This window comes from Oryctolagus cuniculus, chromosome 1 (assembly GCF_051225735.1).
Source record: "Oryctolagus cuniculus isolate XC-2025 breed Fujian yellow rabbit chromosome 1, ASM5122573v1, whole genome shotgun sequence".
Taxonomy (NCBI): domain Eukaryota; kingdom Metazoa; phylum Chordata; class Mammalia; order Lagomorpha; family Leporidae; genus Oryctolagus; species Oryctolagus cuniculus.
The window spans coordinates 167175875-167203561 of NC_142867.1; the positions used below are offsets into that span (position 1 = coordinate 167175875).

At 43.8% G+C, this 27687-nt stretch overlaps 2 protein-coding genes across 2 annotated transcripts in view; one reads left to right on the top strand and one right to left on the bottom strand.

Annotated features, from left to right (window-relative positions):
• Positions 1 to 27687, top strand: part of SLC1A1 (solute carrier family 1 member 1) — an 83948-nt gene that overhangs the window by 32259 nt on the left and 24002 nt on the right. Inside the window, 1 exon segment of the mRNA NM_001082249.1 lies at positions 6472 to 6612. Within this exon segment, the coding sequence (NP_001075718.1) occupies positions 6472 to 6612 (141 nt within the window).
• Positions 15727 to 16261, bottom strand: LOC100348955 (small ribosomal subunit protein uS10). Its single transcript, XM_002708113.4, has one exon. The coding sequence runs from the start codon at positions 16136 to 16138 to the stop codon at positions 15779 to 15781; it is 360 nt and encodes a 119-aa protein (XP_002708159.1). The 5' UTR covers positions 16139 to 16261; the 3' UTR covers positions 15727 to 15778.

Sequence of the window (27687 nt, forward strand, 5' to 3'; positions counted from 1 at the left end):
TAATCAAAAGAATGGATTGTTGAACTGTCAGAATTCTCCAGTAGAGAGCACTAATTTTTGAAAGCACAACTAAGTTCACTCAGTGTGGTAATGAAGCAGAATAAAATCTAACCTTTGACTAAGCTGCAGCTTCAAGATCCAGTGGGACTGAGAGGAGAAGCAGTCATCCTTATTGGGCACAGAGATGCTGGCTTAGCACAGAGAGAAGCTGGTTTGTTCCAGAGAGCAACTGTTTTTCCTGTGGGTCCAAATCCCTACCTCTGAGAAACCAATTAGATCTTCCCCAAGGTTAACTTTCTTCCTGAGTGAGAATGAATTAATTTTAGGTGGTAGATAAAAAAATAGGTGACTCAATGTAAACAATCACTGCTCTTGATGAAGCACATTTCCTGTAGATAGTGGACAGAGTCATCCGTGAAGGAAAACAGTCATTATTGCAATAATAACAAAATTGTGTTCTTGTTTTAACTGCTCACCTTCATATCCTCTAGCATTCAAAGCAATGCCTGGTATATAGTTGGATATTAATAAATGTTCATTTGTTACTACTTCTTAATTTAGATATTACAAACAATGTGTTTAATGCACTTAGACCTTTAAACTTGAAAATATGTAATAATATGAAGCCTTTCACTCACTTTATTCATATTTCAGGCTTGTCCATTTTGGTTGTTAGGACATTCAGCAAAATGGTCAAGAACTGAAATGCTTGACAGTTGGTTGATGGTAAGGAAGAAAGTCCATCAAGCATCCAATCCAAAATAGGATTGTTCAGCATCTTAAAAAGATGAAGACATGACATTTTACATGGGAAAAATGCTTATGGTGTTGTGATAAATGAAAAAATATTTTTTTGAAAAACCACTTACTTGATACAACATAGATGAACCTTGAAATCACGCTAAGTGAAAGATGCCAGACCCCCCCAAACCAAAAAACTCCACAGATTGTATGAATTAAACTATATGAAATATTCAGAATAGGCAAATCCAAAAGACAGTAGGTTAGTGGTTGCCAAGGGGCTCTAGCAGTGGGGGAAATGGGAGTGACTGCTAATAGGTATTTGATTTCTTTACAGAGTGGTAGAATTGTTCTGGTCTTGGATAATAATGATGTATTGGATGGGAGTAGTACAAAATTGTGAATATACTAAAAACCACATTTATTATATACTTTATATTTGCAGGGCAGGTGTTTGGCTTAGCCATCAAGACACAAGTTGGGATGCCTGCATCTACGTGCCTAGTTCAAGTTACTTCTGCACTCCCAATTCCAGCTTTCTAGGAGGCATCAAGTGATGATTCAAATAGTCAAGTCTTTGTCCTCCATATGGGACACTGGGTTGAGTTCCTGGCTCATGGCTTAAACCTGGCCCATTCCCAGCAGTTGTGGGCATTTGGGGAGTGAATCAGCACATATGAGACTCTTTCTGTTCATCTGCACTTCTGTGCTACCCTATCTGTCTGTCTCTTTCTTCTCTCTGCCACTCAACTAAATAAAAAAATTTAATTAGAATATAAATGTTATGTTATGTGAATTTTATCTCCATTTTTAAAAATTACCATACCCTATTATAGCCATTAAAATTACAAAGGGGCATAAGAGAGTACTTCAAAAAATTCACAGAAAATATCATCAAAAGATGTTTGTTTTGGTGCAAAAATTTGGAAATTCTTGCACAGCTTTTTCATAGTATGCATTTCCCATGAACTTTTTGAAGATCCTTCATATACAAGAGATAATTAATTTGAAGTATTGGGACAATATCTGACATGTGCTTGATATGATTAACCATTATGTCCTCGTTAACTGCAAGAGTACATGGAACAATAAAAACGTTTTCATTTTGCATGTATTTGGGTTGGCAAAGTTTTGCACTGATTTTTATTTACATTTGCATTCTGACAATATTTTTAAAGTGTTTTATTTATTTAATTGAAAGTTAAGAGAGGTAAAGGCAGAGAAACAGAAGTCTTCCATTTGCTGGTTCACTCTCTAAGTGGCCACAACAGCCAGGGGTAGGCCAGACCAAAACCAGGAGCCAGGAGCTTCATCCGGGTCTCCCACATGGATGCAGGGGCCCAGGAACTTGGGCCATCTTCCATTGCTTTGCAAGGTATATTAGCAGGGAGCTGGATTGTAAGAGGAGCAACCGGGACTCGAACCAGTGGCCATATGGGCTGCCCATGCTGCAGGCAGCACCTTAACCCACTACATCACAGTACTGGCCCCTAAAAAGTGCTTTCTTCAAAGAATTTAAATAAAAACAGAACATAAAATCTGTGCAGACTAAGGCATCTGTTTTTTAAGCCAAAATTCCTGTGAAGAGCTTGTACTGGAGGAGCTACACAGCTCTTTAGACAAGGACAAAAGGTCACAGCCATATGAGGAAGGATGGGTAGAGAAACCTTCCTTTCCTGTACCCAGGGCACGCCCACAGTCATTGTTAGTAAGTGTTCACTGCATGCTTATTTTCCCATCCTGAATGTTCTTAGATTAACTCCAGAATTCTGCAGGGTGAGAAGAAACACAGTTAATTTGCTTACTACATTGCTTTCTTAGCCTGATGGCTTGGCTAGATTACCATCTCAGTGATAATTAAAAATATTTTTCCTTTGCCGATAATTCTTATCTAATGAAACCAAGATTAAATTATGTGCTGGAGAACTCTATTTTATCTCTAAGTTTTTGATATAAAGAGAACAGATTTGATGTAGTTTATACATCTTTCATCCTCTCTTTTTTAAAAAAAAATCTTTGAGACAACATATTTTAATTTAATTATAGTAAAAGGCCCAGTATTCCATTAAATAAAGAGAAGTCTCTTTTCTACTCATACTCTGAAACAGAATTTTTTTTTAAGATTTATTTATTTATTTGAAAGGCAGAGTAACACAAACTGGGAGAGACAGATCTTCCATCTGGTGGTTCACTCCCCAAATGGCTGCAACGGCTGAAACTAGGCCAATCTGAAGCAAGGAGCCTGGAGCTTCTTCTGGGTCTCGCATGTGGGTGTAGGGCCCAAATACTTGGGCCATCTTCCACTGCTTTCCCAGGAGCATTATCAGGGAGATGGATTGGAAGTATGGCAGCTGGGTCTTGAACCTGTGCACATATGGGATACTGGCGTCACAAGCAGAGGTTTAACCTACTGTGCTACAACGCTGGCCCCTAAACTAGCATCTCTGAACTTCAACTTGAAGAAGCCCTAGCAGAGGTCTTGGTACTTTTCTCTCACATTTCCTTCTTGCCCGGCCACCACATTTAGATTTAACATAAAAGTTGGAAAGTACAAACAACTGTCTTGGAGCTGAGATCAGGTGGTCTCATTTGACAGTTGAGGAAACCAAGGCTTGGGGCTCACAGCATCTTGGACATCAGAAGGATCTCTGAAAGAAGCTAATCTGACCCTTTTCCCACTGCTTGACCAGAGGAAAGGTTAAAGTCGTGGCCTAGGCTCCACAGCTCCCATGCGATGGAACCAAAACTTGAACCTACTCGTATGACACCAGTGTTCTTTCGAAGTCATCTCTGTACCTGCTCAAGACTGTCTTGCCTGTGTGGGAGAAGGAAGTTCAAGTATCGTGCCGTGGGTCCACGGCTGGGACTGCAGGGGTTCTTACCTTTGGGGACTTGCGCTTGGTCCTGCTGTGGGACTCTGTAGAATTGGACCATTCAAGGAGGTTGCTGATGTTTACCCTCCGTAGTTCAAGGTGTGGCCCTGTAGGTGGGCCTGTGCATCCCCAAGTGGGAAGTGGTTCCTAGCGTCCTTTGGCTTTGGAGACTTCTCCAGGCATCTTAATCCTGTCCAAGGTTCTGACTCTCTCAGTAGGCAGAGAAGGGTTGTTCTTGGGAACTGGAAAATCGTCCCATGATTTCCTTGTCCTGAACCGTGTGTTTCCAAACTTGCTTGAGACCAAGAGATAGCATATCCATTTACAAGGCATCTAACTCCTGGGTGACGACAGTCACTTGAGGGTGCCAGGGTGCCATGTGAATCGCCCCACTTTCCAGCACTTCGTTGATATTTCAGTGCTTCTATTTTCTTTCCAATTAAAAAAAAAAGAAACCCTAGGGTACAGTTTGAGGTACTCAACAACAGCGTATTTTACAAACTTTTAATTGCCTAGTACAGTAACCTGTTTACTGTGTGTGTCACCCCACATTGCTTTCAGCCTGCTCTGCATGGCAACTCTTATTTTTTCTGCAAAAAGTCTTATCTGGCTGAATGTTAAACAACAGCAATAGCAAGTACATTTATTTCTAAAAGCCCTGCATTCATTTGGAGTGGAGATGACTAGAGGAAGAGTTAATCATTGTAATCTAAACCCTGAGATGGGGGCACATGGGGTTATTCTGCCACTCAACAGAGTGTCCTGGGGCTGTTTGGGAATAGAGACACATTTTTATTTTCACTTACTGAGTTTTCTTCGACATACAAGCCAGTTTACTGGAAGCAACCTAAATAGTATAAGAAAAAATGAGTGTTTGATTTTTTTTTAAGATTTACTTTATTTGAAAGAGTTACAAAGAAAGAGCCAGAGAGCCAGAGAGCCAGGGAGCCAGAGAGAGAGAGAGAGAGAGAAAGAGAGAGAGAGAGAGAGAGAGAGAAGTCTTCCATCTGCTGGTTCACTCCCCAAATGACCGAAATGGCCAGAGCTGAGCTGATCTGAAGCCAGGAGCTTCCTCTGGGTCTCCCACATAGGTTCAGGGACCCAAGGACTTGGGCCATCTTCTACTGCTTTCCCAGACCATAGCAGAGAGCTGGATTGGAAGTGGAGCAGCTGGGACTCGAACCGGCGCCCATATGGGATGCTGGTGCTGCAGGCTGGGGCTTTAACCTGCTGAGCCACAGTGCCAGCCCCGAGTGTTTGATTTTTGAAACCCTGAGCATTACAGAGCATCCTGATGGCATAATTTAGGTATGTTTGTACGGAACAGCTGAACACAGGCAATTGGTAAAGCAGGAAGTGAGTGCATCGTGCCTCTCAGTTAAACTATATTTATGTCCTTGATGTTCTTAACCATTCAGGAGTCTCTAATCCTAGGTTTTAAAAATACAAACCAAGTAGGATTGATAATAGAGTCGTTTTGCCTTTGTCTTTGCTGCAATTTGGGAAATGTTTGCATGCCTATGGTTGTTTCAACAGTGATTTAAAATTGTGCATTCACAGTGCAGAAATTCACTGAGTAGTGTGTACATGAAATTCAGAGATCAACGACAAGGTAGAATATGTAGGAAAATAAAGTTAAGCTAAGGGTAAGGTTATTATTCAGTGCATCTTAACCAAGTTCATCTTTTTGGTCCACTAGTGAGCATAGGAAATATATCTGAGATGAAATTTCTAGACAAACAATGAAGTATGAATTCTAGTATTTATTATACTTCAAGTGTCTTTCCATTGCCCTAGTGGTTTTTAACTTTGCTAAAACAACTCTGAATTTTCAGACTATAGGCTGCTTGAGTGTGTGAATTCCTGTATCTGATGATATCCTTGTTGAATCTCCCCACAATTTAGCCATTTCTCTTCCAGTTCCCATGTTACCCACTAGAGGCTGATGAAGGGGAATTTGTGTGAAAGCCATCCCAGCTCATTTATTTCTTAGTTTTTAAAAAGGGGAGTATGTGTTAGCAGGCGGGAAGGGTGCAGTAGTTAGATGTTATTAGAACTATTTGGAACAGGATGAAGAGGAAATATTAAGAATTTGTGATTTTTAGTTATCAAAGTCATCATTAAATTGTGTTCTCTATATAACTCAAAGATTTTGTATAGGATTCTAGTTAAGGCAGGCTTTTTCAGAGAACATATAACCTTTCTTGATGGTGAACATGTCCCTACTCAAATAATTATAAGCCTCAATGTACAAGATCCTTAGGATCAGACTATAAAAAGTCTCTTGATCACATAAACTTGAACATGTTGTTATTGAGAAATAACTGAAAAGAATACAAAGCATTAGAGAACAAAATTGGCAGATAACATGGAAAATAAATCAGAAAGTATATTTTCCTGTTAAAATGATAAAATTTGTATAACCAGGGAAGAGCATTTATTGTAAGGATGATCATTAAAGGAGTACTTATAATAGAAATATGAGAAAAACTGATATGTAAATTATAGTAAAATATTTCCACAAGTAGAAAAGAATGAAAGTGGTATGTAAAAACAAAATACTTATATTTGATTGACTAAGATAAATATAATTGATAGGGAAGAAATGAAAGCAAAAATTCTCATGTCAAGAATATTTTTTCAGATTTACCAAACAATGTGTACTTTCTACTGGCTACCTCTCAAAATGTGGGTATTTTTTAAACCTAAATTTTATAGACTTGTGGAGTTCTAAACTTTTGCTTTCTTGCTGTTAAAATTTGTGCATTTGGAGTATTTTGCCACTGAAATTTATGCCGGAGAACTCAACAGTGTTTTTTTTTTTCTTCTTCTTCTTTTCAACTCTTATTTTTCCTAGGCATTGTCATAGGAGTCTTGGTTCGAGAATACAGCAATCTCTCAACTCTGGATAAATTCTACTTTGCTTTTCCTGGAGAAATCCTGATGAGGATGCTGAAACTCGTCATTCTGCCATTAATTGTATCCAGCATGATTACAGGTACCTTGAGAAAACTGGTGTTCTCTATGGTTATTTAAAGAGAACTTTCCCAAGTTGTTCTTTTCTAATTTTGGAAAAACGAAATACCTTGGGGGCATGTCTCTCTGTCTTTCTCTTGCACACACACATGTGCGCACGCACACACACTCCTCACTTGGAAAGTGTATATTATGTTTCTGTCATTTGTGTCTGTAGCAGTGTCCACCACTGCTCCAAGCTTCCTTATCAGCATCTGATGTCTTTTGAGGAAGGTGCCACTTTCAAACATGTTATAAATACAATTCTATCTAGGGCACAGAAGGAAGAAAAAAGGCATAGTTGTCACTGAAATTTCAGCTCATGTCTTGAGGAAAAATGTGGCTGTCGATTTTGTTTGTGTTTTCTGAAGTTTTCTCATTCATTTCTCAACTGCGCCTGCACTCCTAAGAACCCCTCAGCCTCTGTCTTCAGTTCTCTCTGCTTATCCTCTCCGCCCACTTCCACCCGTCATGGAACTCAGAGCTTGCTTCTTATTCACCCTGGAAATTTGCCATGGGGACCAAGAGTCAGGTGCTGTAGCAAATGGTTAATTGTGGATTGTGCCAGTATTTTTTTAAAAGATTTATTTTCTTTATTTGAAGGAGTTACAGAGAGAGGTAGAGACAGAGAGAGGTCTTCCATCCACTGGTTCACTCCCCAAATGGCTGCAATAGCCGGAGCTGTGCTGATCTGAAGCCAGGAGCCAGAAGTTTCTTCCGGGTCTCCCACGTGGGTGCAGGGGCCCAAGTACTTAGGCCATCTTCTACTGCTTTCCCAGGCCGTAGCATAGAGCTGGATCGGAAGAGGAGCAGCCGAGACTAGAACCAGTGCCCATATGGGATGCCTACGCTTCAGACAGGGCAATAACCCACTGCGCGACAGTGCTGGCCCCTGTGCTAGTATTTTTAACACCTGAACTTGTGACACAACTGCATTTGGAAATGGACTTTTCTCTTATTGATCATTATATTGCACGGTGCCTGTAAACAGCAAGATTCCTCGTGTAGAAAAAATTAATTTGGTCTACAAAACGGCATTTGTTGCATTTCTTATACTTAGCATAATTCTGGCAGCTGTTAAGATGTGACATGGCCATCACTAGTGTTGTCAGCTTGAAAATCAAGATTCTTTTTTAACTTTTATTTAATGAATATAAATTTCCAAACTACAGCTTATGGATTACATTGGCTTTTTCCCCCCATAACTTCCCTCTCACCCGCAATCCTCCCCTCTCCCACTCCCTCTCCCCTTCCATTCACATCAAGATTCATTTTCAATTCTCTTTATATACAGAAGATCAATTTAGCATATATTAAGTAAAGATTTCAACAGTTTGCACTCACATAGAAACACAAAGTGAAAAATACTGTTTGAGTACTAGTTATAGCATTAAATCACAATGTACAGCACATTAAGGACAGAGATCCTACATGAGGAGTAAGTGCACAGTGACTCCTATTATTGACTTAACAAATTGACACTCTTGTTTATGGCATCAGTAATCACCCTAGGCTCTTGTCATGAGTTGCCAAGGCTATGGAAGCCTTTTGAGTTCACCGACTCTGATCATATTTAGACAAGGTCGTAGTCAAAGTGGAAGTTCTCTCTTCCCTTCAGAGAAAGGTACCTCCTTCTTTGATAACCTGTTTGAAAATCAAGATTTTATGTAATCATACAGTTAGGAGTCTGCATATGTCTTCTTCTAGAACTTGTTTTTCCACTGGCACTGATCTGTTGACTCCTGGACATTGTGGGGGAAGGGGGTAGGGAGGTGTGGTTTCAGGATCTGCTTCATTCTGCAACTGCATTGTTTGGAGAGCTGTCACATTTGACCGTTGAACTTCCCAAATGCCAAACTCTGGTCAGTCCGGAAGCTCTTGGGAGCTTTGTTCTTAAATGATCCTAGTGTTCTTGACTTACTGGAAACCTAAAGAAAACATTTAATTTTGTTATTTATGTATTTAATTATATTTCAGAATGCCTGGTTTATTTTAAGCCTAGTGGCCTGAGAGACCTATTTAATGTCTGTTTATTTGTTAAATTATAATCAGCATTTGAAATTTGTAATATTTCATGTAAATATCCAGATTTCTACTTTCTCTGAAAGAATTAAGATCTGCGAACACTAGGGCCAGGTCTCCATCTGGAGCCAGGAACAGCTATTCCATTTAAGTAGACCAAATGCATTTGGGGATGCCAGAGTTTCTACCATCCCTATTGCTCAATACCTTGTCCACTTTATTCTTTTATATTTTCATCCTGGCCCTGTAGGCATCACAGCTTTAACCCCTTAGAGCTTTTTCCATGTCGAAGATTCTTTATTTTTCCTTTTCTCCTTTGAGAAAATGATGAAAACTCTGGGCTCTCTCCCAAGAAAAATATTCAGAATTGTGCATACACAGCATTTTGCATGCATCTGTACAACAATCATAAGCCTGATGTGTGACAATATTTAATTGTTATATCTATGGGGAAAAGTAAAGAAAGTTAATCCACAATTAGGCAGAAAATCTAAAACTCATGTAGTAATCCAGGTTTTAGAAAAGGTAAAAATGCATGCCTGAATATACTAGTTCTGTAATATAACCAATATTTGAATTCCGGGTGTTTTGCGTGTTGTGCTAGCTCAGCCTTGGAAATAATCTAGGAAAATAATTTACAGGTCTCAGCATTCCAGTGGCATAACCTGGCGCTTCCAGAATAATAGCACAGACCCAGTCACTTCTAGACTCACTTCTTCCCTACCCCCACTCCCCCAGTTCCCCAGCATAGTCTGGAGATAAAGATGCAAAATCACGGCCGGCGCCGTGGCTCAACAGGCTAATCCTCTACCTAGTGGCGCCGGCACACTGGGTTCTAGTCCCGGTCAGGGCACCAGATTCTGTCCCGGTTACCCGTCTTCCAGGACAGCTCTCTGCTATGGCCCGGGAGGGCGGTGGAGGATGGCCCAAGTGCTTGGGCCCTGCACCCCATGGGAGACCAGGAGGAAGCACCTGGTTCCTACCATTGGATCAGCGCAGTGCGCCGGCCGCTGTGCGCCGGTCACGGCAGCCATTGGAGAGTTAATCACCGACAAAAGGAAGACCTTTCTGTCTCTCTCTCTCACTGTCCACTCTGCCTGTCAAAAAAAAAAAAAAAAAAAGTTGAGATCAAAACAAGGTTATCAGTGGTTCAGTCTGGGTGATAAGAAAACAGGACCCATTATGCTTTCCTTATTTGAAGGTGATTGTGCTACTTTGGTTTGTTTCCATGCTATGCATTTTCTTATTCTTATAAGGTGGGATGGATCCTGCTCCGTGTGTCTCAGACTTTGCCTGTGTTAGTTGCCCTGTTCCCCCTCACAGCTCTCCTCCCTGTCCCCTCCAGCTCACTGCCCTTTACACCCCTTCTTACAGGTCCTTCCTCCACCCTGCAGCAGGCTTCAGATTCACCCAGAAGAGGCCCACAGAAAATATACAGGGAGGACAATTTTCCTTTCTTTTTAAAAAAGATTTATTTATTTATTTGAAAGACAAAGTGGCAGAGGGAACTGTAGGGAGAGACAGAACGATCTTCCTTCTTCTAGTTCACTCACACAACAGCTGGACTTGGGTCAGGTCAAAGCCAGGAGGCTAGAACTCTCCTCAGATCTTCCATATGGCTTGGGCCATCCTCAGCTGCTCTCCCAGGTGCATTAGCAGGGAGCTGGATGGGAAGTGGAGCAGCTGGGACTCAAACCGGTGACCATATGGGATGCTGGCATCACAGGTGGTGACTTAACTCACTGTGCCACAACCAAGTCCCAAGAAGGGAAGTTTTCACATTACAAAAGCCTACCTAATTTCACAGATCAGTAGCTTAATTGATAAATGTATTAGATCAAATAAGAATGTATATGGAGGGGGCCAGCGCCATGGCTCACTTGTTAATCATCTGCCTGCAGCGCCAGCATCCCATATGGGCGCCAGGTTTTAGTCCCAGCTGCTCCTCTTCCAGTCCAGCTCTCTACTGTGGCCTGGGAAGGCAGTGGAGGATGGCTCAAGTGCTTGGGCCCTGCACCCACACATGGGAGACCAGGAGGAAGCACCTGGCTCCTGGCTTCGGATCAGCACAGCGCCAGCCATAGCGGCCATTTGGGGGGTGAACCAACGGAAGGAAGAGCTTTATCTCTGTCTCTATCTCTCACTGTATAACTCCACCTGTCAAATAAAAAAAAAATGCATATGGGAAGTTGGGTGGAGAGTGGGAAGTAATATATGAGTTCCCTAGGGATACATACATTGGAAATAGACAGCAAGACACCAACACTAATAATCTGTGCTTCTGCATCAGGGAACCTATCTGGCCACATTAATAGGTAGGGGGAAAAGTTCTGCCATTAAGCCATCTAATGACATAAAAATACTCTACAGCCACTTTGTTTCCTGTTTTTTTTTTTTTTAAACAATAAGAATCCCTCTTTATGTGATAATGAGGTTAATAAGTCATGTTAATCAGGGAAATTTGAATATGTGCTAGCTATTCGATAATATTAAGAAAATGATATTTTGTTAGAGGTGATAATGGCATATAGCTGTGCAAGAAAATAACTTTTTTTAAAAAAAGATTTATTTATTTCTTTGAAAGGCTGCATTTACAGGAAGAGAGAGAGCTTCTATCCACTGGTTCACTCCCCAGAATAGCCATGGCTAGACCTGGAATGGTCCAAAGCCAGGAGCCAGGAGCTTCTTGTGGGTTTCCCACGTTGGTGGAGGGGCCCAAGCACTTGAGCCATCCTCCACTGCTTTCCCAGGTGTGTTAGCAGTAAGCTGGATCAGAAGTGGAGCAGGAGAGATTCGAGCCAGCCCCCATATGGGATACCAGCACTGCAGACAACAGTTAACCCGCTGAGCCATAGCACAGACTTAGAAAATGACCTTTTATAAATGCATGTGGAATTATGTATCAAATAAATGATATAATGTCTCAAATGTCCTTTAAAACAGGAAAAAAGAAAGAGAAACAGCATTGTAGATGCAATCTGCAGGCATTATCAGGCAGACTGTGTGGGTGCTAACAGACAGAACACCACCTACCGTTTATACCCCCATCCACACACTCTGCCGTGCAATCCCAGTCCAGATCTCACCAGTCACTGAGATTAAATTCAGGTCATTTTTTTAAACGATTTATTTATATGAAAGGCCCAGTTATGGGGCAGTGCAGTGGGAGGGTGGAGAGAGATCTATCTGTGGATTGACTCCCAAAATGGCCACAATGTCTAGGGCTGGGCCAGGCTGAATCCAGGAGCCTGGAACTTCATCTGGGTCTCAAACCTGGGTGACAGAGGGCCAAGCACTTAGGCCATCTTCCCCTGATTTTCCAGGCACATTAGCAGGGAGCTGGATCAGAAGTGGAGTGGTGGTACTCAAACCAGCGCTTCTATGGGATGCCAGAGTCGAGTCCCAGACTGCAGCTTAACCCACTACACCACAATGTTGGTCCAAGTCATGTTTTCTTTAATACCCAAATTATGATGAGCAGAGCCTCCTGTGACCGGCGTAGGAACAGAACAGCCCCCTCCATGCACTCCCGTGCTCTCCCAGCATGGTTCTGTGATGCTCTTGGCCATGCTCAGGAAGGATCCTCCTAGCCTCTTGCCTCCAAGCACCACTCCACCCAGACAGGGGCACCTGACACCAGGGCCTAGGAGGCCCAAGCTTTGCTCTCGCACAGGCCTTTCTGTCCTGACCTGGGAGGCAACCTCTTCCTGGGATGCTTGCTGTGGTGGTGGTGTATGGAGAAACCATCTCCCCTGCCATGCAGCCACAAGGGCTGGCCTTGCCCTGTGGGCCCCATCAGAGAACTCAGGTAGACCTGGTGTCCCAGTTCCTGCCAGTTTGTTGTAAACCCACCCTGCTTGCAGGACTTGGTGTCTGTCCAGGTCGGGTTTGGCCAAGTCTTTGCCAGGTCCTGTGCACATTTCTTCCAACAGAGCAAGGAGAAATACATTGCTCACCATCCCTATGACACCTGAGCCCCAGGGTTTCCTACAAATGCCTACTGGCACAAAAGCACACAATCCTCATGCAGCAGCACCAGTTACAAGTGCATTCCAAGTTTATCCTCTCCGCTCCCCCCAAGCCACTGGGAGTGACTTCTAGCACTGGTCCTGCCTCCCAGGCAAGGTAAACACAAAACCCTAGACAGCAGGAGAAAACATTTGCATTCTGTTGATCAGTGACTTCAGTTTCCTCCAGAGAGCACTGGTTGGGTAATTAGATTTACATTTGTAGGCAGATTCTCTGAAGATAAACTTAAGATCCCACCCTTAGGAGTTGTTTTTTTTAATATTATTGAAACTTTTCGGTGATTGTCACTTCTGCATCTGCATCTGGATTTCAAAATTTTTAGGATTTGACCTCAACCATAGCAGCATTTTCTGCTACTTTTTAACAACAACAAAAAAATCCTTATATAAAAGCTTAAATATAAGTAGTGTAGGTTAAACAGCAGCCAGATGTAGAAGACATTTGTGAGTCAGTTAGCTCCCAAGCAGGGGTCAGCAAGATTTTTCTCCAAAGGTCCAGGTAGTAAGGATTTTAGGCTTTGTGGTCCATACAGTTTCTGTCCAGCCTCCCAACTCTGGCTGTCATAGGTACAGCAGATAAATGATTGGAGCATGGCTTTGTGCCAATAAAAACATTTATTTACCAGAACAGGAGGCCAGGCTGAAACTGATCTGCTGTAGATGAAAGAGAAGACTAGATTCTGACTCTCACGATACAGTCTAGTTGAGATGGAATCCCTGTGACAAGATAAATCACCACTCTACACAGTGGGTATAAATGCCCCGAAGGTGGAGCAGAATAGAATCAGCCAAGGTTTTGGGAGACCTTTACTGTTGAATTCGAGCTTTGTAGGAGAGGACATGCTTGGATTTGGGCTGGGGAAGGTGTTGTTTAAAGGCCTTGCATTACTTTTCTCATGGTATCTGGAAGTAATCCCACATCCTCCATGGCAAATGATGTGGGTGAGAGGGCATTAATTTCTTACTCTAGCCTCTTACCGTACACAAAGACCAGAATTCTGAGTACTGACCTATGTAAGGTAAATTTTATTCCAAAGATGAGAAAGCAAACACACACACACACGAGCATGGATTGCCCAATACAAAAAAAAAAAAAAAATACCCATCAGGAGTGGGCAGTGGGCCAGAAGATTGCTGAAAGGAGGAGGTGTGGAGGAAGGAAGACAGAAGGGATCCCTGGCAGCCGCTCCACTCCTGGTTTTCGTCCCTTTTATGAGGTCAGGGTGGTGCGTCTCCAGGAGTGAAGTTCCGTGTGGAGATCAGTATCCATATTTTCGTGGCTTTTCCCCCCAAGTACTGTATGAAGCTCATCCCTCCCCAGAAAGCTGGCATTTTGACTGACAAGTAGGAGGATAGAATTTCACATTGGGGCTTGTGACTCCCAGCTCAATGATCCTAAACTAACTTTCTGCCTGTTTGTCCTACATCAAAAAGAACAAGGTCATGTTCCTCCCTGAAATAGGATCCAGTTGTATTGAACAAATGTTTGTTTGTTAACCACAACTGCATCAAAACAGACTCACAGAAAATAACCCTAAGAGAATAAGGTTCTGTCACCCACTGGGTCATGCACTGGAGGTCTTCTGATAGCCAGTACCAGGAGGCCCCCTATTGGCAAGAGGATGTAGGGTTTGAAGATGCATGATCACTTGGTTATACAACTTGCTGTTAAATATAAGCTGCTACTGGTTAACAGGGGTGGTGAAGAGCATTTAGTGTCAGTTTCAGCTTGGGAAAGCACAATGCTTTTCTTAAAATATCAGTGGTCTGTTATTTACAGTTTCTATGAAAATTATCACTTTGAGCAATTTATTGACTTGAAAATCTCCACTAGGGGAGGCAAGATTGTAGCCCAAGACTACAGTCTGGGAACAAACTTCTTGCCTTTTTGCTACATCCGGAGCCAATGGGCTCTTCCTGCATCTTAAAGTGCTTCCTTTCTATTTCTCTAGCCCTGTCTGGAAACCAGGAAAGCAGAATGGCCTAAGCAGATTTACTGACATGCCTTAAACATTTCCCTAATATCATCAAGAAATTTGTGTTGAGTTAGAGCCCAGCTATTGAAGTTTGATTTCCACAATATCTTTGATCCAAAAACTAGAGGAGCAGCACGCAGTGTATAAGGAATAAAGTTCCCATAATGAATGTGCCACCTGCACAAATAATAAAATACAAAGTACCAGAGATAAACATGCCCGATTTCAGTCTCTCCCAGAGGCAGTGCAGCCTGGAGAGACAGCCGTGAATGAGCACTCCTTCTGCCTCAGCTGGTGCTGGTCTGTTTCACAGCTCTGTTCAGCTGTGAGATAATCTGATTGTGTTTCATGGCAAAAAAAAAAAAAAAAAAAGAAAAAAAAAAAGAAACCATGCAGGGATTCTACTGGACCTCTTACATTGAATGCACAAAGCTGAGAGACCATTTATTCGTTCCTTCCGTCTTCAGTGAACCAGGCTTTGTGTTAGGCACACAAGATACAAAGTTAAATCCTGTCCCAACAAGAGAAAGAGCACACATTACAAGGCTGTGGGGTAGTGCTTTGTGGGAATGAGGACAGTGGATGAGATGGATGAGATGTTGGGATGTGACTTTAAAAGATAGGAATGAAGAGAAAGAGGGAATATTTTACACAGAAGGAAATAGCAGAAGGCATAGTGTCTTGGGAGGACCATGAGACTTCAGCAGGAATGCCTGGACCATGGGGAGGAGAATGGGATGGAGGGGTGAGCATGCCACTTTGTTGGCTCCATGTGCCTTGCTCAAGGGTCTGGACTTGAGTCTGTATGCAGGGAAGCAGGCCGGAGTGGTTAACTCCCACCTGTGCTGTTCTCTACACAGGGACACCCGAACAAGCTTCAGGAGAGGATGTAGTCACAGAGGGGCTGCAGAGTCCGGTGGTTAAGACTCAGGGACCACACTGCCTGAGTTTGAATCTCAGTTCTGCCCTTATTAATTTTGAAACCCTAGATAAGTTAGTTACTTAACTGGTCCTTATTTTTAAAAGATGGAAAGTAGCACCGTGTCATAGTATATTTAGAATGCTAAACAATTTTTTTTTTTTTTAACAAGTGGTAGTCAATTTATTAAAACAGTCGGTTGGCTTAGGCATCTGCAATGGTGACTTCAACTTCCACTCCTGGCTCAATGCTGATGGAAGTGATCTGTTTCACAATCTCAGAAGGGCTGTGCAAGTCAATGAGCCGTTTATGGATTCGCATCTGGAAGCGGTCCCATGTCTTAGAACCTTCACCACAAGGGGTTTTTCTTGTAGTGATTCGCAGTGTCTTGGTAGGCATCCGAACAGGTCCTTTCACTTTCAGATTCTTCTCCTTTGCTCCTCTGATCAAGTCAGCACACACCTTCTCCAGGGACTTGACGTTGCGACTGGTCAGGGTGATCCTAATTCGGTGAATGGCCACCTCTGGTTCCACGGGTGTCTTTCCGGTGTCTTTAAAAGCCATGGCTGCGGCGCGGCTTCCTGACCGACTTGTTCCTCGGCGAGAGCGAACAGCGGTGAGTCAGGAGCAGGAGCGGGCGCAAACACGCTCCGCACCAAATGCTACCGCGTCGTCTTCAGAAAGAATGCTAAACAATTTTACAATTCTTTTTTGGCTTAATATTGCCTGGAGTTTCTAGAAAGTTCCTGAACTGACCAGAAGCTATCAGGACCAAAATTAGAACTGAGCTATACATACACAAGTGCACCAAATACATTGATTCAGGAAATGGAAGACAATATTAAAAGAGACTTGTGCTTTTCATTAAAGTTCACCAACATACAAGAAACTTCTACCTACAAGCCTGAGCTACCAGTTCTATAGGGTGAAGAGAAACAAAGAGGGAACTTAGTAATAACTAGGTTATGCCAGAAACCCAGAAAAGGTTCTCTGAGCTGTAAGCCAGGCACTGGTGTCAAAGCATTCGTCTGGACTTGGGGAGAAAACAGTTGAGTTTCTCAGATCCTCTGGGATGTGTTTAATGCTTTCATTGAACAATAAGCCTCATAAAAAAAATAGTTCATGGGGTCTTTGAAATAATCCATCCCAACTACAAAGACCACCATGCTCCGTGGTATTAAAAAAAAAAAAAGTTACTACGGCTCCCAGGCAACAGAAGAACTGGGAGACCAGCCAGCTCCTTGAGACATGATTTGAACACCAACTGTAGATCAGCTGATGGCTGAAAAATGACCTTTAATTGATTCTGCCGACAACCAATTTATTTTGTTTACTTCACACAATAGTCTTGGGTGGTGATATCACCTATTTTAAGGAAATTCTTTGTATTCATGTCTCTAAGCATAATAGATACCACAGGTGAAGCATGCACAGAAATATATTTTGCTCGCTCCTCTCTGCCTTTTCTCTTCTCTCTTAACGTTCAAGGAGTATTCATGCAGGCTGCAAGGTTTCCCTGTGCCCTAGATGGACAATGTGAGATAACATCCAGCCTTATTTTCTCCAAGGAGTAAAAGAAACATTTCTCAGTTTAAAAATGTGAACTTGTTTATTCAATCCACATGGCAACCTTATAAATTAGTAAAGTAGGTGGGACCATCCTTATCTCCACCTTTAGAGATAAGGAAACAGGAGATTGAAGAGAGGTGAAGTCACTTCCAAGACTAAACAGATCAAAAGGGCAGTACCTGGGACTGACTGAGTTCTGTTCTGGAACATTCTGCCACCCGCGGGTCAGAGCCTGGAAGGAGAGTCCTGGGGCAGGCAACCAAACACTCATTCCATTAACGTGTTTATTAAGCTCCTGTCTGCTGGGCACCAGGTGTGCAATGGTGGACAAGCAGATACCTAGGTCTCCTGCCTTCCTGGAAGCTTGCAGTCTAGTGAGAAAGATCATAAATAATGAGCCCATTGCTAAAAGCTGTGAAAATCAATATCCACAGGATGCCAAGCAATGGTGTGGGTGTTGGGAAAAGTACTCTGAGGACAGGCATTTTTTAGGGGCCAGCACTGCAGTACAGCAGGTTAAAGCCTTGGCCTCCCGCTCTGGCATACTCTATGGGTGCCAGTTCAAGTACCAGCTGCTCCATTTCTGATCCAGCTCTCTGCTATGGCCTGGGAAAGCAGTGGAAGATGGCCCAAGTGCTTGGGGCCCCTGTACCCATGTGGGAGACCCAGAGAAAGCTCCTGGCTTCAGATTGGCTTATCTCCAGTTATCTGGGGAGTGAACCAGTGGATGGAAGGCTCGCGCTCGCTCGCTCGCTCGCTCTCTCTCTCTTTCTTTGCCTCTGCCTCTGCCTCTGCCTCTCTGTAACTCTGCCTTTCAAAGGCAGAGTTATGGGGTGAGGGGAAGTCTTCCATTGCTGGTTCAATCCCCAAATGGCTACAACAACCAGGGCTGGGTCAGGCCAAAGGCAGGAGCCTGGAAACTCCATCTGGGTCTCCTATGTGGGTGTCAAGGGCCCGGGCACCTGGGCCCTCTTCCATTGCTTTCCCAAGTATATTAGCAGGGAGCTGGGTTGAAAGCGAAGCAGCCAGGATGTGAACTAGTGCTCCTATACAGGATGCTGGCATTGCAGCTGTTTAACCCACTGTGCCACTGCACAGGTCCCATGAGGACAAGATTTACCAGCCAAATGAAGAGTAGGGAGAAGACCAGGCAGAGGGAAGAGCCTGTGCAAAGGCCCACAAGTGGTGTGCTGAGAAGAGGGCTGGAGGAGATGCTGGGATGAAAGGAGGTAGCACAATGGAGCTGGAGAAGCAGGTGGGGGTCCCCCTTGTAGAATCTGCCAGAGTAAGGATTTTCTTCAGTGCTACTGGTGGGCTATACCAGAGTATAACAGAGTATAAAATGAAATGAGTGGGCCGGCGCCACAGCTCACTAGGCTAATCCTCCGCCTTGTGGCGCCGGCATACTGAGTTCTAGTCTCAGTTGGGGCGCCGGATTCTGTCCAATTGCCCCTCTTCCAGGCCAGCTCTCTGCTGTGGCCCAGGAAGGCAGTGGAGGATGGCCCAAGTGCTTGGGCCCTGCACCCCATGGGAGACCAGGAGAAGCACCTGGCTCCTGCCTTCGGATAGGCGCAGTGCGCCGGCCGCAGCAGCCATTGGAGGTTGAACCAACGGCAAAGGAAGACCTTTCTGTTTCTCTCTCTCACTGTCCACTCTGCCTGTCAAAAAAAAAAAATCACTCATTTTATTTATTTATTTTGACAGGCAGAGTGGACAGTGAGAGAGAGAGACAGAGAAAGGTCTTCCTTTGCCGTTGGTTCACCCTCCAATGGCCACTGCGGCCGACGCGCCACGCTGATCCGAAGGCAGAAGCCAAGTGCTTCTCCTGGTCTCCCATGGGGTGCAGGGCCCAAGCACTTGGGCCATCCTCCACTGCACTCCCTGGCCACAGCAGAGAGCTGGCCTGGAAGAGGGGCAACTGGGACAGAATCCGGCGCCCCGACCGGGACTAGAACCTGGTGTGCCGGTGCCGCAAGGCGGAGGATTAGCCTGTTGAGCAATGGCGCCGGCCATGAGTGATGTTTTTAAAAGATCTCTTTCTAGGCGGTGCAGTGAAGGAGTGAGAGACTGACAGAACAAATGGATTGAGGTTTGTTGAGTTGCCTTCCATTCACTCAGCAACACACATCCTGTTTATCACTCATTCCATCATAATGAAGACTATTTACAGGGCTGAGGCTGGGGCTGGGGCTGGGGCCATGGAGCAGATTAAGCCTCTGCCTACAGTGCCGGAATCCCATATGGGCTCTGCTTTGAGTCCCAGTTGCTCCATTTATGATCCATCTCCCTGCTAATGTGCCTGCGAAAACAGCAAAATTGACCCAAGTGCTTGGGACCCTGCACCCATTTGGGAGAGCCAGATGAAGTTCCTGGCTTCAGCCTGGCCCAGCCCCAGCTGTTGCAGCCATTTGGGGAGTGAACCAACAGATGGAAGACCTAATTATTTCTAATCTTAGCATCACTGTGCAATAAGAGATTGTTCAATTTACTCCTCACAGTTTCCCTTAAGTAGGGAGTGATGGGGTGGGCATTTAGCACAGTGGTTGTCACTGACTGGGACACCTGCACCATGTGTTGGAGGGTTTGCTTCCTGGCTACTCTGCTTCTGATACAGCTTTCTGCTGATGAGCAACCTGGCAGGCAGCAGATGATGGCTTGATCCCTGCCCACTACGCAGGAGACCCAGGTTAAATTCCTGGCTCCTGGCATTAGCCTGGCCTGACCCTGACTATTGAGTACATGTGGGGAGTGAGTCTGTGGATGGAAGATCTTTCTCCATCTGTCTCTCTTTGTCTTCCTCTCTGCATTTCAAATAAAATAAAATACAATTTTTTAAAAACGTGTTGTTGGGAAGCTGAGTCGGGGAATAGAAGGCTGTGCTTTGAGCCAGCTCTTTCCCATCAGAGGCCACTCCTGTTCCTCTCTGCAGGTGGCTCTCTGTTACTGACACAGAGATTGGAGTCACCCACATGATGGGTTTTAGCTCCTGTGCAACACTGAGCTTCTTGGATGGTGTGTCCATTCACAATTGGGAAGCACCATCATACGGCAGACTAAAAAAAGCTTCCAGTAGCAGAGTTAATTCTGACACTATGACAGCCAAGTGGAGAGAGATTGTCACGACAGCTTTGTTCTCCAGTAGCCTCAGCTTAATCAGCGAACTCTCTGAGGAATCTTTTACCCTCAGATGTTTATTTTTAAAATATGCTATTGTTTAGCTCAGGCAACTGCTTCCTTTGTAGTGTTTTATAAAAAGTTCAAATGATTGCTGCGTTGGCCAGGAGCCAACACCCCAGATAGTCAGAGCCTCCTCCAGAGGTGGAACAGGCAAATGCTTTCTACCTAAAATAAAGAGCTAGCAGGTATCCCTCACTTCCAAGGACAACCTGGGCTTTTATCCCAGTTTCTAGGGCACAGTCCAACCTCAGAACTGTCCCTGGTCTTAAAAGGCAACCCTAGGCTTCCTGGTGACTGGAATCCTGCTCATCTTTTCCTGCCTAATTCAGGTGCTACCTGCTGCATCCAGTCTCTCCTGGTTATCCCCTGCAGTACCTGTTCTATGTACCAAGACTTTACAAAGCAGCTAGTTTTCCAACTAGATGGGGAAAGACCAGTTTATAAAATTTCTGTCAGGGATCAATAACCTTTGTAAACGGTCATAAAAGTGACATGCTAGAGAAATGATAGAAAAAAATTCTAGCCCTAATTCTAATGATTACATTCAAGAGCCCTCAAATTACCGTCCATGTGCTATAAACATTTTTGAGTATTTTTTGACTCTTGTGCAGCTGCTTTGCAATAAATGAGTACCCAGCCCCCTTTGTTTGTCATCCCCCAGAGGGCAGCCATAAGCTCCCAAGAGGAGTGAGCCCTGGGAGTGGACTGTGAAGAGAAGTAGTCCAGTGGACTTCTCAGGGACCAGGGAGGACCAAGCAGCAAGAAAGCTAGGTGGCTGTTGAGAGGGAAGTCCCAAAGCAATAGGGTATTCCAGCTGTTTTGAGGCTAAGGGGGCATGCCCTCTGACCTCCCCCCAGCAGATGACAAGCAGGTGCTGCCCCGCAGGAGCAGCCATCCATCACCCCCAGGGCAGCCAAAGCTGGTTTTTTGAAGGGGAAGAGAAAATTCATTTTATGTCAAATTCTATTTACATCAAAAGCACATGCATTCATTTAGTACACAGCCAGTTAGCTTGCAGCATTAAAATTTCACAGGGACAGTTACTGGGGAGGCAACAGAAGTTTAAGTCTCTGGGGGAGGAGATACCCAATAATAAAAAAAGAAATGTTGACAGACACCAAGATGCTAAATGTGTTCCTGTGTGGAGGTCTTTTATGGGTGACCAGTGTTTTTGTTGGCTGCCCTGAAAACCAAACCATTCCAAACCAGCGCATCTGAGTGCTTTCTAAAGAGGTTATGCTTAATCCCAAATTTGTGCAAGCAGTGAACTTGTAAAATGGGCTCAGTGTAAAGGGGAGCTCATCTGTACTAAGTGCAACTCTTTCTGTTGCACGGATAGCTTCACACACAGCATTCATAGAGCACCTTGTTTAGTGCACTGGGGACCCAGGCAAGAATGATGGCCTGGAATACATGGTCAGCACAGTCAGGGAATCGTGTGCCAGGGGGTTCTCATCATCATCCTCTCCACCACCCCTGTGCTGGCAAGGTAAAGATGTGTTACTGAATTTTTTTTTTTTTTGACAGGCAGAGTTAGACAGTGAGAGAGACAGAGAGAAAGGTCTTCCTTTCCCGTTGGTTCACCCCCCAAATGGCCGCTAAGCTGATCCAAAGCCAGGAGCCAGGTGCTTCCTCCTGGTCTCCCATGTGTGGGTGCAGGGCCCAAGCACTTGGGCCATCCTCCACTGCTTTCCTGGGCCACAGCAGAGAGCTGGACTGGAAGAGGAGCAACTGGGACAGAATCCGGTGCCCCAACCAGGACTAGAACCCTGGGTACCGGCACCGCAGGCGGAGGATTAGCCAAGTGAGCCGCGGTGCCGTCTGTGTTACTGAGTTTTTAAGATGTATTTATTTTGAAGGCAGAGTGACAGAAAGAGATGGAGAGATCTTCCACAGGCTGGTTCACTCTCCAAATGCCTGCAATAGCTGGGTCTGGGCCAAACTGAAGCCAGGAGCCAGGAGCTCCATCTGGGTCTATCTTATGGGAAGCAGGGACCTAAGTACTAGAGCCATCTTCTGTTGCCTCCAAAGCTCATTTGTTGGAAGTGGAATATCCAGGACTCAAACTTGAACCAGCACTCTGATGTGAATGCAGGAGTCCCATCCAGTAGCTTAACCCTTCCCCTACTGAACTGTTTAATTAAGTTTGAATTCATTCACTCAACATAGTTGAGCACCCACTGAATGCTAACTACCCTGGTGATCTAAAGATTGCACTGTCCAATGCAATAACTATTAGCCATGTGTGATTTTTAAAAATTAAGGTTAGTTAAAATGAAATAAAGTTTGGTGCCTCGGTCATAGGAGGAACCTTTTGGGGACTCACTAGCCTTGTGTAGCTTGTGACTACTGCACAAATATAGAAATCTCCATCATCATAGGGATTTCTTTTGGAAATTCCTGGCCTAGAATCTTGCAGCACATGGATGATGCCAACAAGGCATGGTGGTTAAAAATACACCTTTGGGGTCAAATCTGGGGTGGGATCACCTTGCCAACGTTATGACTGTATGTTACTAAGTTTTGCATTAGTGCATCAAAATGTATAAGACAACCAACTTTATGAAGAGAAAATGTTTACTTGGCTTGGTTTGAATGGTTCAAGTCCAAGATCAGGAGGTCCCATTGGTTTGGTCTCTGTTAAGGGCAGTGGATGCCAATGGAGGAAGCATCACATAGTAAGCCAAGATGCAGAGAGGAGTTAGACCCAACTCAGGCTTTTATAATCATCTTCTTGCAAGAATTGCCTTCTGAGAGCATGTCCCCAGTGACCTAAGGGCCTCCCTCTAGGCCCACTTCCTAAACTAAGTAACATTAAGTAATAACTTTGAAATTATAAACATCTACATGAGTTCAAGGACCAAATCAGAACTAAACTATTGCATAGTGAGGTATGTTACTTGGCCTTTCTGAGCTTTGATTCCTCTGTAAAATGAGGATGATAATGGTTGCCTCATAGGGTTATAATGACTAAAGAAATGATTCATTAATGGGCAGCTCAATATGGTATCCATTGTCATTATCATTATTATTGACAGGTGGAGTGTTTAGACAATCCAAACAGTTTTTTTAAGATTTTTATTTATTTGTTTGAAAGGCAGAGTTACAGAGAGGCTGAGGCAGAAAGAGAAAGAGGTCTTCCATCCACTGGTTCACTCCCCAGATGGCCACAGTGGCCAGAGCTGCACCAATCCAAAGCCATGTGGCAGGAGCTTCTTCCAGGTCTCCCACGTGGGTGCAGGGGCCCAAGGCCTTGGGTCATCTTCTACTGCTTTCCCAGGCCATAGCAGAGAACTGGATCAGAAGTGGAGCATCCAGGACTCAAACTGGCACTCATATGAGATGCTGTCACTGCAGGTGGTGGCTTTACCTACCTCACCACAGCACCAGCCCCAGACTGATATTTTATAGTCCTTAATATACCCCTACTATAGAGGTTTTCAAAGCTTAAAATGTTGTCCTGTATATTTTCCCTTCCTCTCTGGTGGTCACCACCTTTGTCCTCATAGCATATTACAAATCATCCAAGAATCTGGGTTTCAGGACAAGCTTTGCCCCTGATCATTGATGACTGGAGAGGTAGAGGGATAACTGTAGAATGTAGGGAAGTATGTTGATTTGAAAAAATTTCTGTAATATTCCAGACATTGGTAGAACTGAAGTAGATTAGAGGAATGAGAAATAAAAGTCTTCCTCAAAGTCTGTGAGATAGTTGCTGTGCTCCAACAGAGAGGAGTTGGCTGACTGCCTGGGGATGTATTTGTTTAAGATATTTCCACCAACAATCTCATTATTATGAAGCCTTTTATTACCAGCTTGGTCCTGGAGTACAAGCAGAGGCATCAGCCCATGGCCAAGCCATTAAGACAAATTAAGACATATTAACATATGCTCAAAACAATTACTCACGTAGATTTAATTTGTTTCACTGTTGGAAGAAATCCTGAGAGGGCACCAAACACATGCCCAAGACAGTTTTGTAACAACCCTGTGAATCTGTCCATTGTCTGCACTTGAGGGGCTGGAGGCTGCTTCAAACAGACATCCATCACAGAGAATGGTCAAGGTGCTTCGACAGGTTATTTGGAAATCTGTTAAAGTGCTGATTTTCTTGTCTTTATTAAGCGATTACCTCCTGTAAATGGGTTCATACAACAATTTGTCCTTTTTTAAAGATTTTATTTATTTGAAAAGCGGAGTGGAAGAGAAATCTTCTGTCCCCTGTTTCATTCCCCAAATGGTTGCCATAACCCAGGTGGGGCAGGACAAAGCCAGGATCCAGGAACTCCATCCAGGTCTCCCATGTGGGTGGTAGGGCCCCAAGTACTAGGGCCATCTTCCACTGCCTTCCCAGGGGAAAGCAGAGCAGCACTGCAATATAGGATGTTGGCATTGCATGCAGTGGCTTAACCCACTGCCCCACAATGCCTTGCTCTTTTTCTTTCTTTTTAACCTACCATTATAGTTACAAATTTTAAAATTGTTTATCAAAATAATACACTGAGCTCTTAGGTATATTTTATAATCATATACTTACCAAACTCAGATATTTGCATTATTTTTGCTCTTTTTTTTTGAGAGACCTCAACTAAAAGAGATCATTCATTATTTCTGAGTTATAACCTTTGGTCCCTCTTGATTTTTGTTGTTCTTTGTATGGTTGGTATTTTCAGTTGTCCTACCCTCAAGAAAACAAAGTCTCTTCAACATACCCGATTGCCTTTTTCTCAAAGAAAGAAAACAAGCTATCATCAAGGTTATTCATAAAATGTGCCTGTTGCAATATCCCCATCATTGGGTATTTACACAGTCTTGTCCTGAAGGTTAGTGAATGGGCCTTTAACAACATCCTGGTGTAGCTGCTAAAGAGGCCAGAGCACCTTTTCTCAAAATATTAACTTCCAAGGCAGCAATCAGCAGCGAGGGCAACAGTGTGTTTAGCAAGAGAAATGAGTTGTTCCATCATCATAATGGTGATAGCTTCCTTTCAGATTTTTCCTGTACCTCCAATCCGTATGGTTATATGTGAGAAGCATAATCCCCACTCATTGAACAAGATGAATGGGCCTTTGATAGCGTGAGAAGTGAATATAAACACTGCCTGTGCACCTGAGAGCCACACAGGTTTATTGCCTTTCCCTTCAGGTTGCCTTGTGACAGTTTCCTCCTTTGTCCTGTTATCCTGGCTTTGCCAATGTTTACAGGACAACTTGTTCACACTGAAGACACCAAATCATTTTCTTCCATGATCAGGGTAGAGTTGGAAACCAAGAAAAGGTATGCTTTTGGTTGCTTCATCACTTGCCTCGTCTCCAACCTAGAAGCCCAGGTAGAGAACAGCATCGTTAGATTTCATTCATGCGAGCATCTTTGAGAGAGGGAAGGGTTTCGCACAAGGAGGGATGCATGTCTTCCACCTCTAACGCTGCTTTCCTTGGCATCCAGACAACTCTTTCAGGTCTAGGCAATGCTCATTTTATTGATAGCCAAAGATCATGCAAAAATAGAGTTCACCAAATGGCCAGAGGTCTCATAATCTGCCTGTGCTCTCAGAAATTATTCACTTATATCCTTTCTCTTTGAAGCAGGAATATTAAAGTGTCTCACAACAGAAGCCATCCACAATAGGGTTGTTCCTGTGGAACCAATTGGAAAATCATGAAAAGAGAAAGGAAATGGACTAGCTAGGGTGGATAATGAAATTGCTGTGGTTTATTATTGGATTTGGCCCTGAGACGATCTAAAGACTCAGCAGTAAGGGGATGATTCAATATATTTATGTATGTATAGTTTCAGCCACATGACAGATGATGATGTGGCCATAAAATTCTCCTCAGAACAAGTTTGTAATGATGAGGATAATAAAGTATTAAGGAGGAAGAAAGTTAAAATTATAAAATTATCTGTTTGTTTACATGAAAAATTATTGGTAGAAAAGTCATTGGAGGTAGCCGGCGCTGCGGCTCACTAGGCTAATCCTCTGCCTTGCAGTGCTGGCACACCAGGTTCTAGTCCCGGTTGGGGTGCCGGATTCTGTCCCGGTTGCCCCTCTTCCAGGCCAGCTCTCTGCTATGGCCCGGGAGTGCAGTGAAGGAAGGCCCAAGTGCTTGGGCCCTGCACCCCATGGGAGACCAGGATAAGCACCTGGCTCCTGCCATCGGATCAGTGCAGTGCGCCGGCTGCAGTGCGCCAGCCGCGGTTGCCATTGGAGGGTGAACCAACGGCAAAGGAAGACCTTTCTCTCTGTCTCTCTCTCTCACTGTCCACGCTGCCTGTCAAAAAAAAAAAAAAAAAAGAAAAAAGAAAAAAGAAAAGAAAAGTCATTGGAGGGGCCAGCCTTGTAGCATAATAGGTAAAGCCACTCGCTGCCTGCAACACCAGCATCCCATATGGGTTCCTGTCCCAGCTGCTCCATTTCCAATCTAACTCCCTGCTATTGGCCGGGGAAAACAACAGAAGTGGGCCCAAGTGCATGGGCTCCTGCTACCCAAGTGGGAGACCTGAAAGAAGTTTCTGGCTCCTGGCTTCAGCTTGGCCCAGCCTTGACCGTTGTGGTCATCTAGAGAGTAAACCAGCAGATGGAAGATCTCTTTCAGTCTCTCTTTCTGTGAAGCTCTTGCTTTCAAATAAATAAATAAATCTTTTTTAAAAAAGTCACTGAAATAGTAACTGTAGTTGAAGAGCTAAAGTGGTTTTTGTTTTTGTCTTTGTATTCTTTTTCCATGGAATTATAATGAATATAAGTTACTTTTATAATCATATGTAAAAGTTAACCTTTTTTGGTTGACTGAGCTTCCTGACAGAAAAGGCAAAAAGGAAAACAATCATGAGTTGCACATTTTTCTTATGTGATGAGGAAGCTATCTCAATTCTTCAAGATAAAATTTTCCTTGACACGGAATTCCAAGAGGTTTATCATAAAGGATATTAAGTTGTATAGTATCCAGATCTTGATAAAGGTCTCTGAGCAAATGCAGATGGAAGTTGCCTTGTGACAGTGTTTCATGACCACCCCAAAAAGAGCAGAGGTCAAGGCTATGGGAATTGGCCTGCAGGGGAATTTGCACCTCACTGGGCTTCCCTCTTGTAATTCTGTATTTGGAATATTTTTTTAAAGATTGAACTCTTTCTTGCCTAAATCAATATGCATATGTTTTGGATCTTTATTTATTTAAAATTTTTATTCTTCTTATCTTGAAGGCAAGGAGAGATCTTGTCTACTGGTTTACTCTCCAGACGCCCATCCAATTCATGTGGTAGGCCAGGCCAAAGCCAAAAGCCAAGAAATCAGTGTGGGTCCCTCACACTGGGGGCAAAGACGCACCCACCTGGCTCACCACTGCTGACTCTCAGGGTCAGCGTTGGCA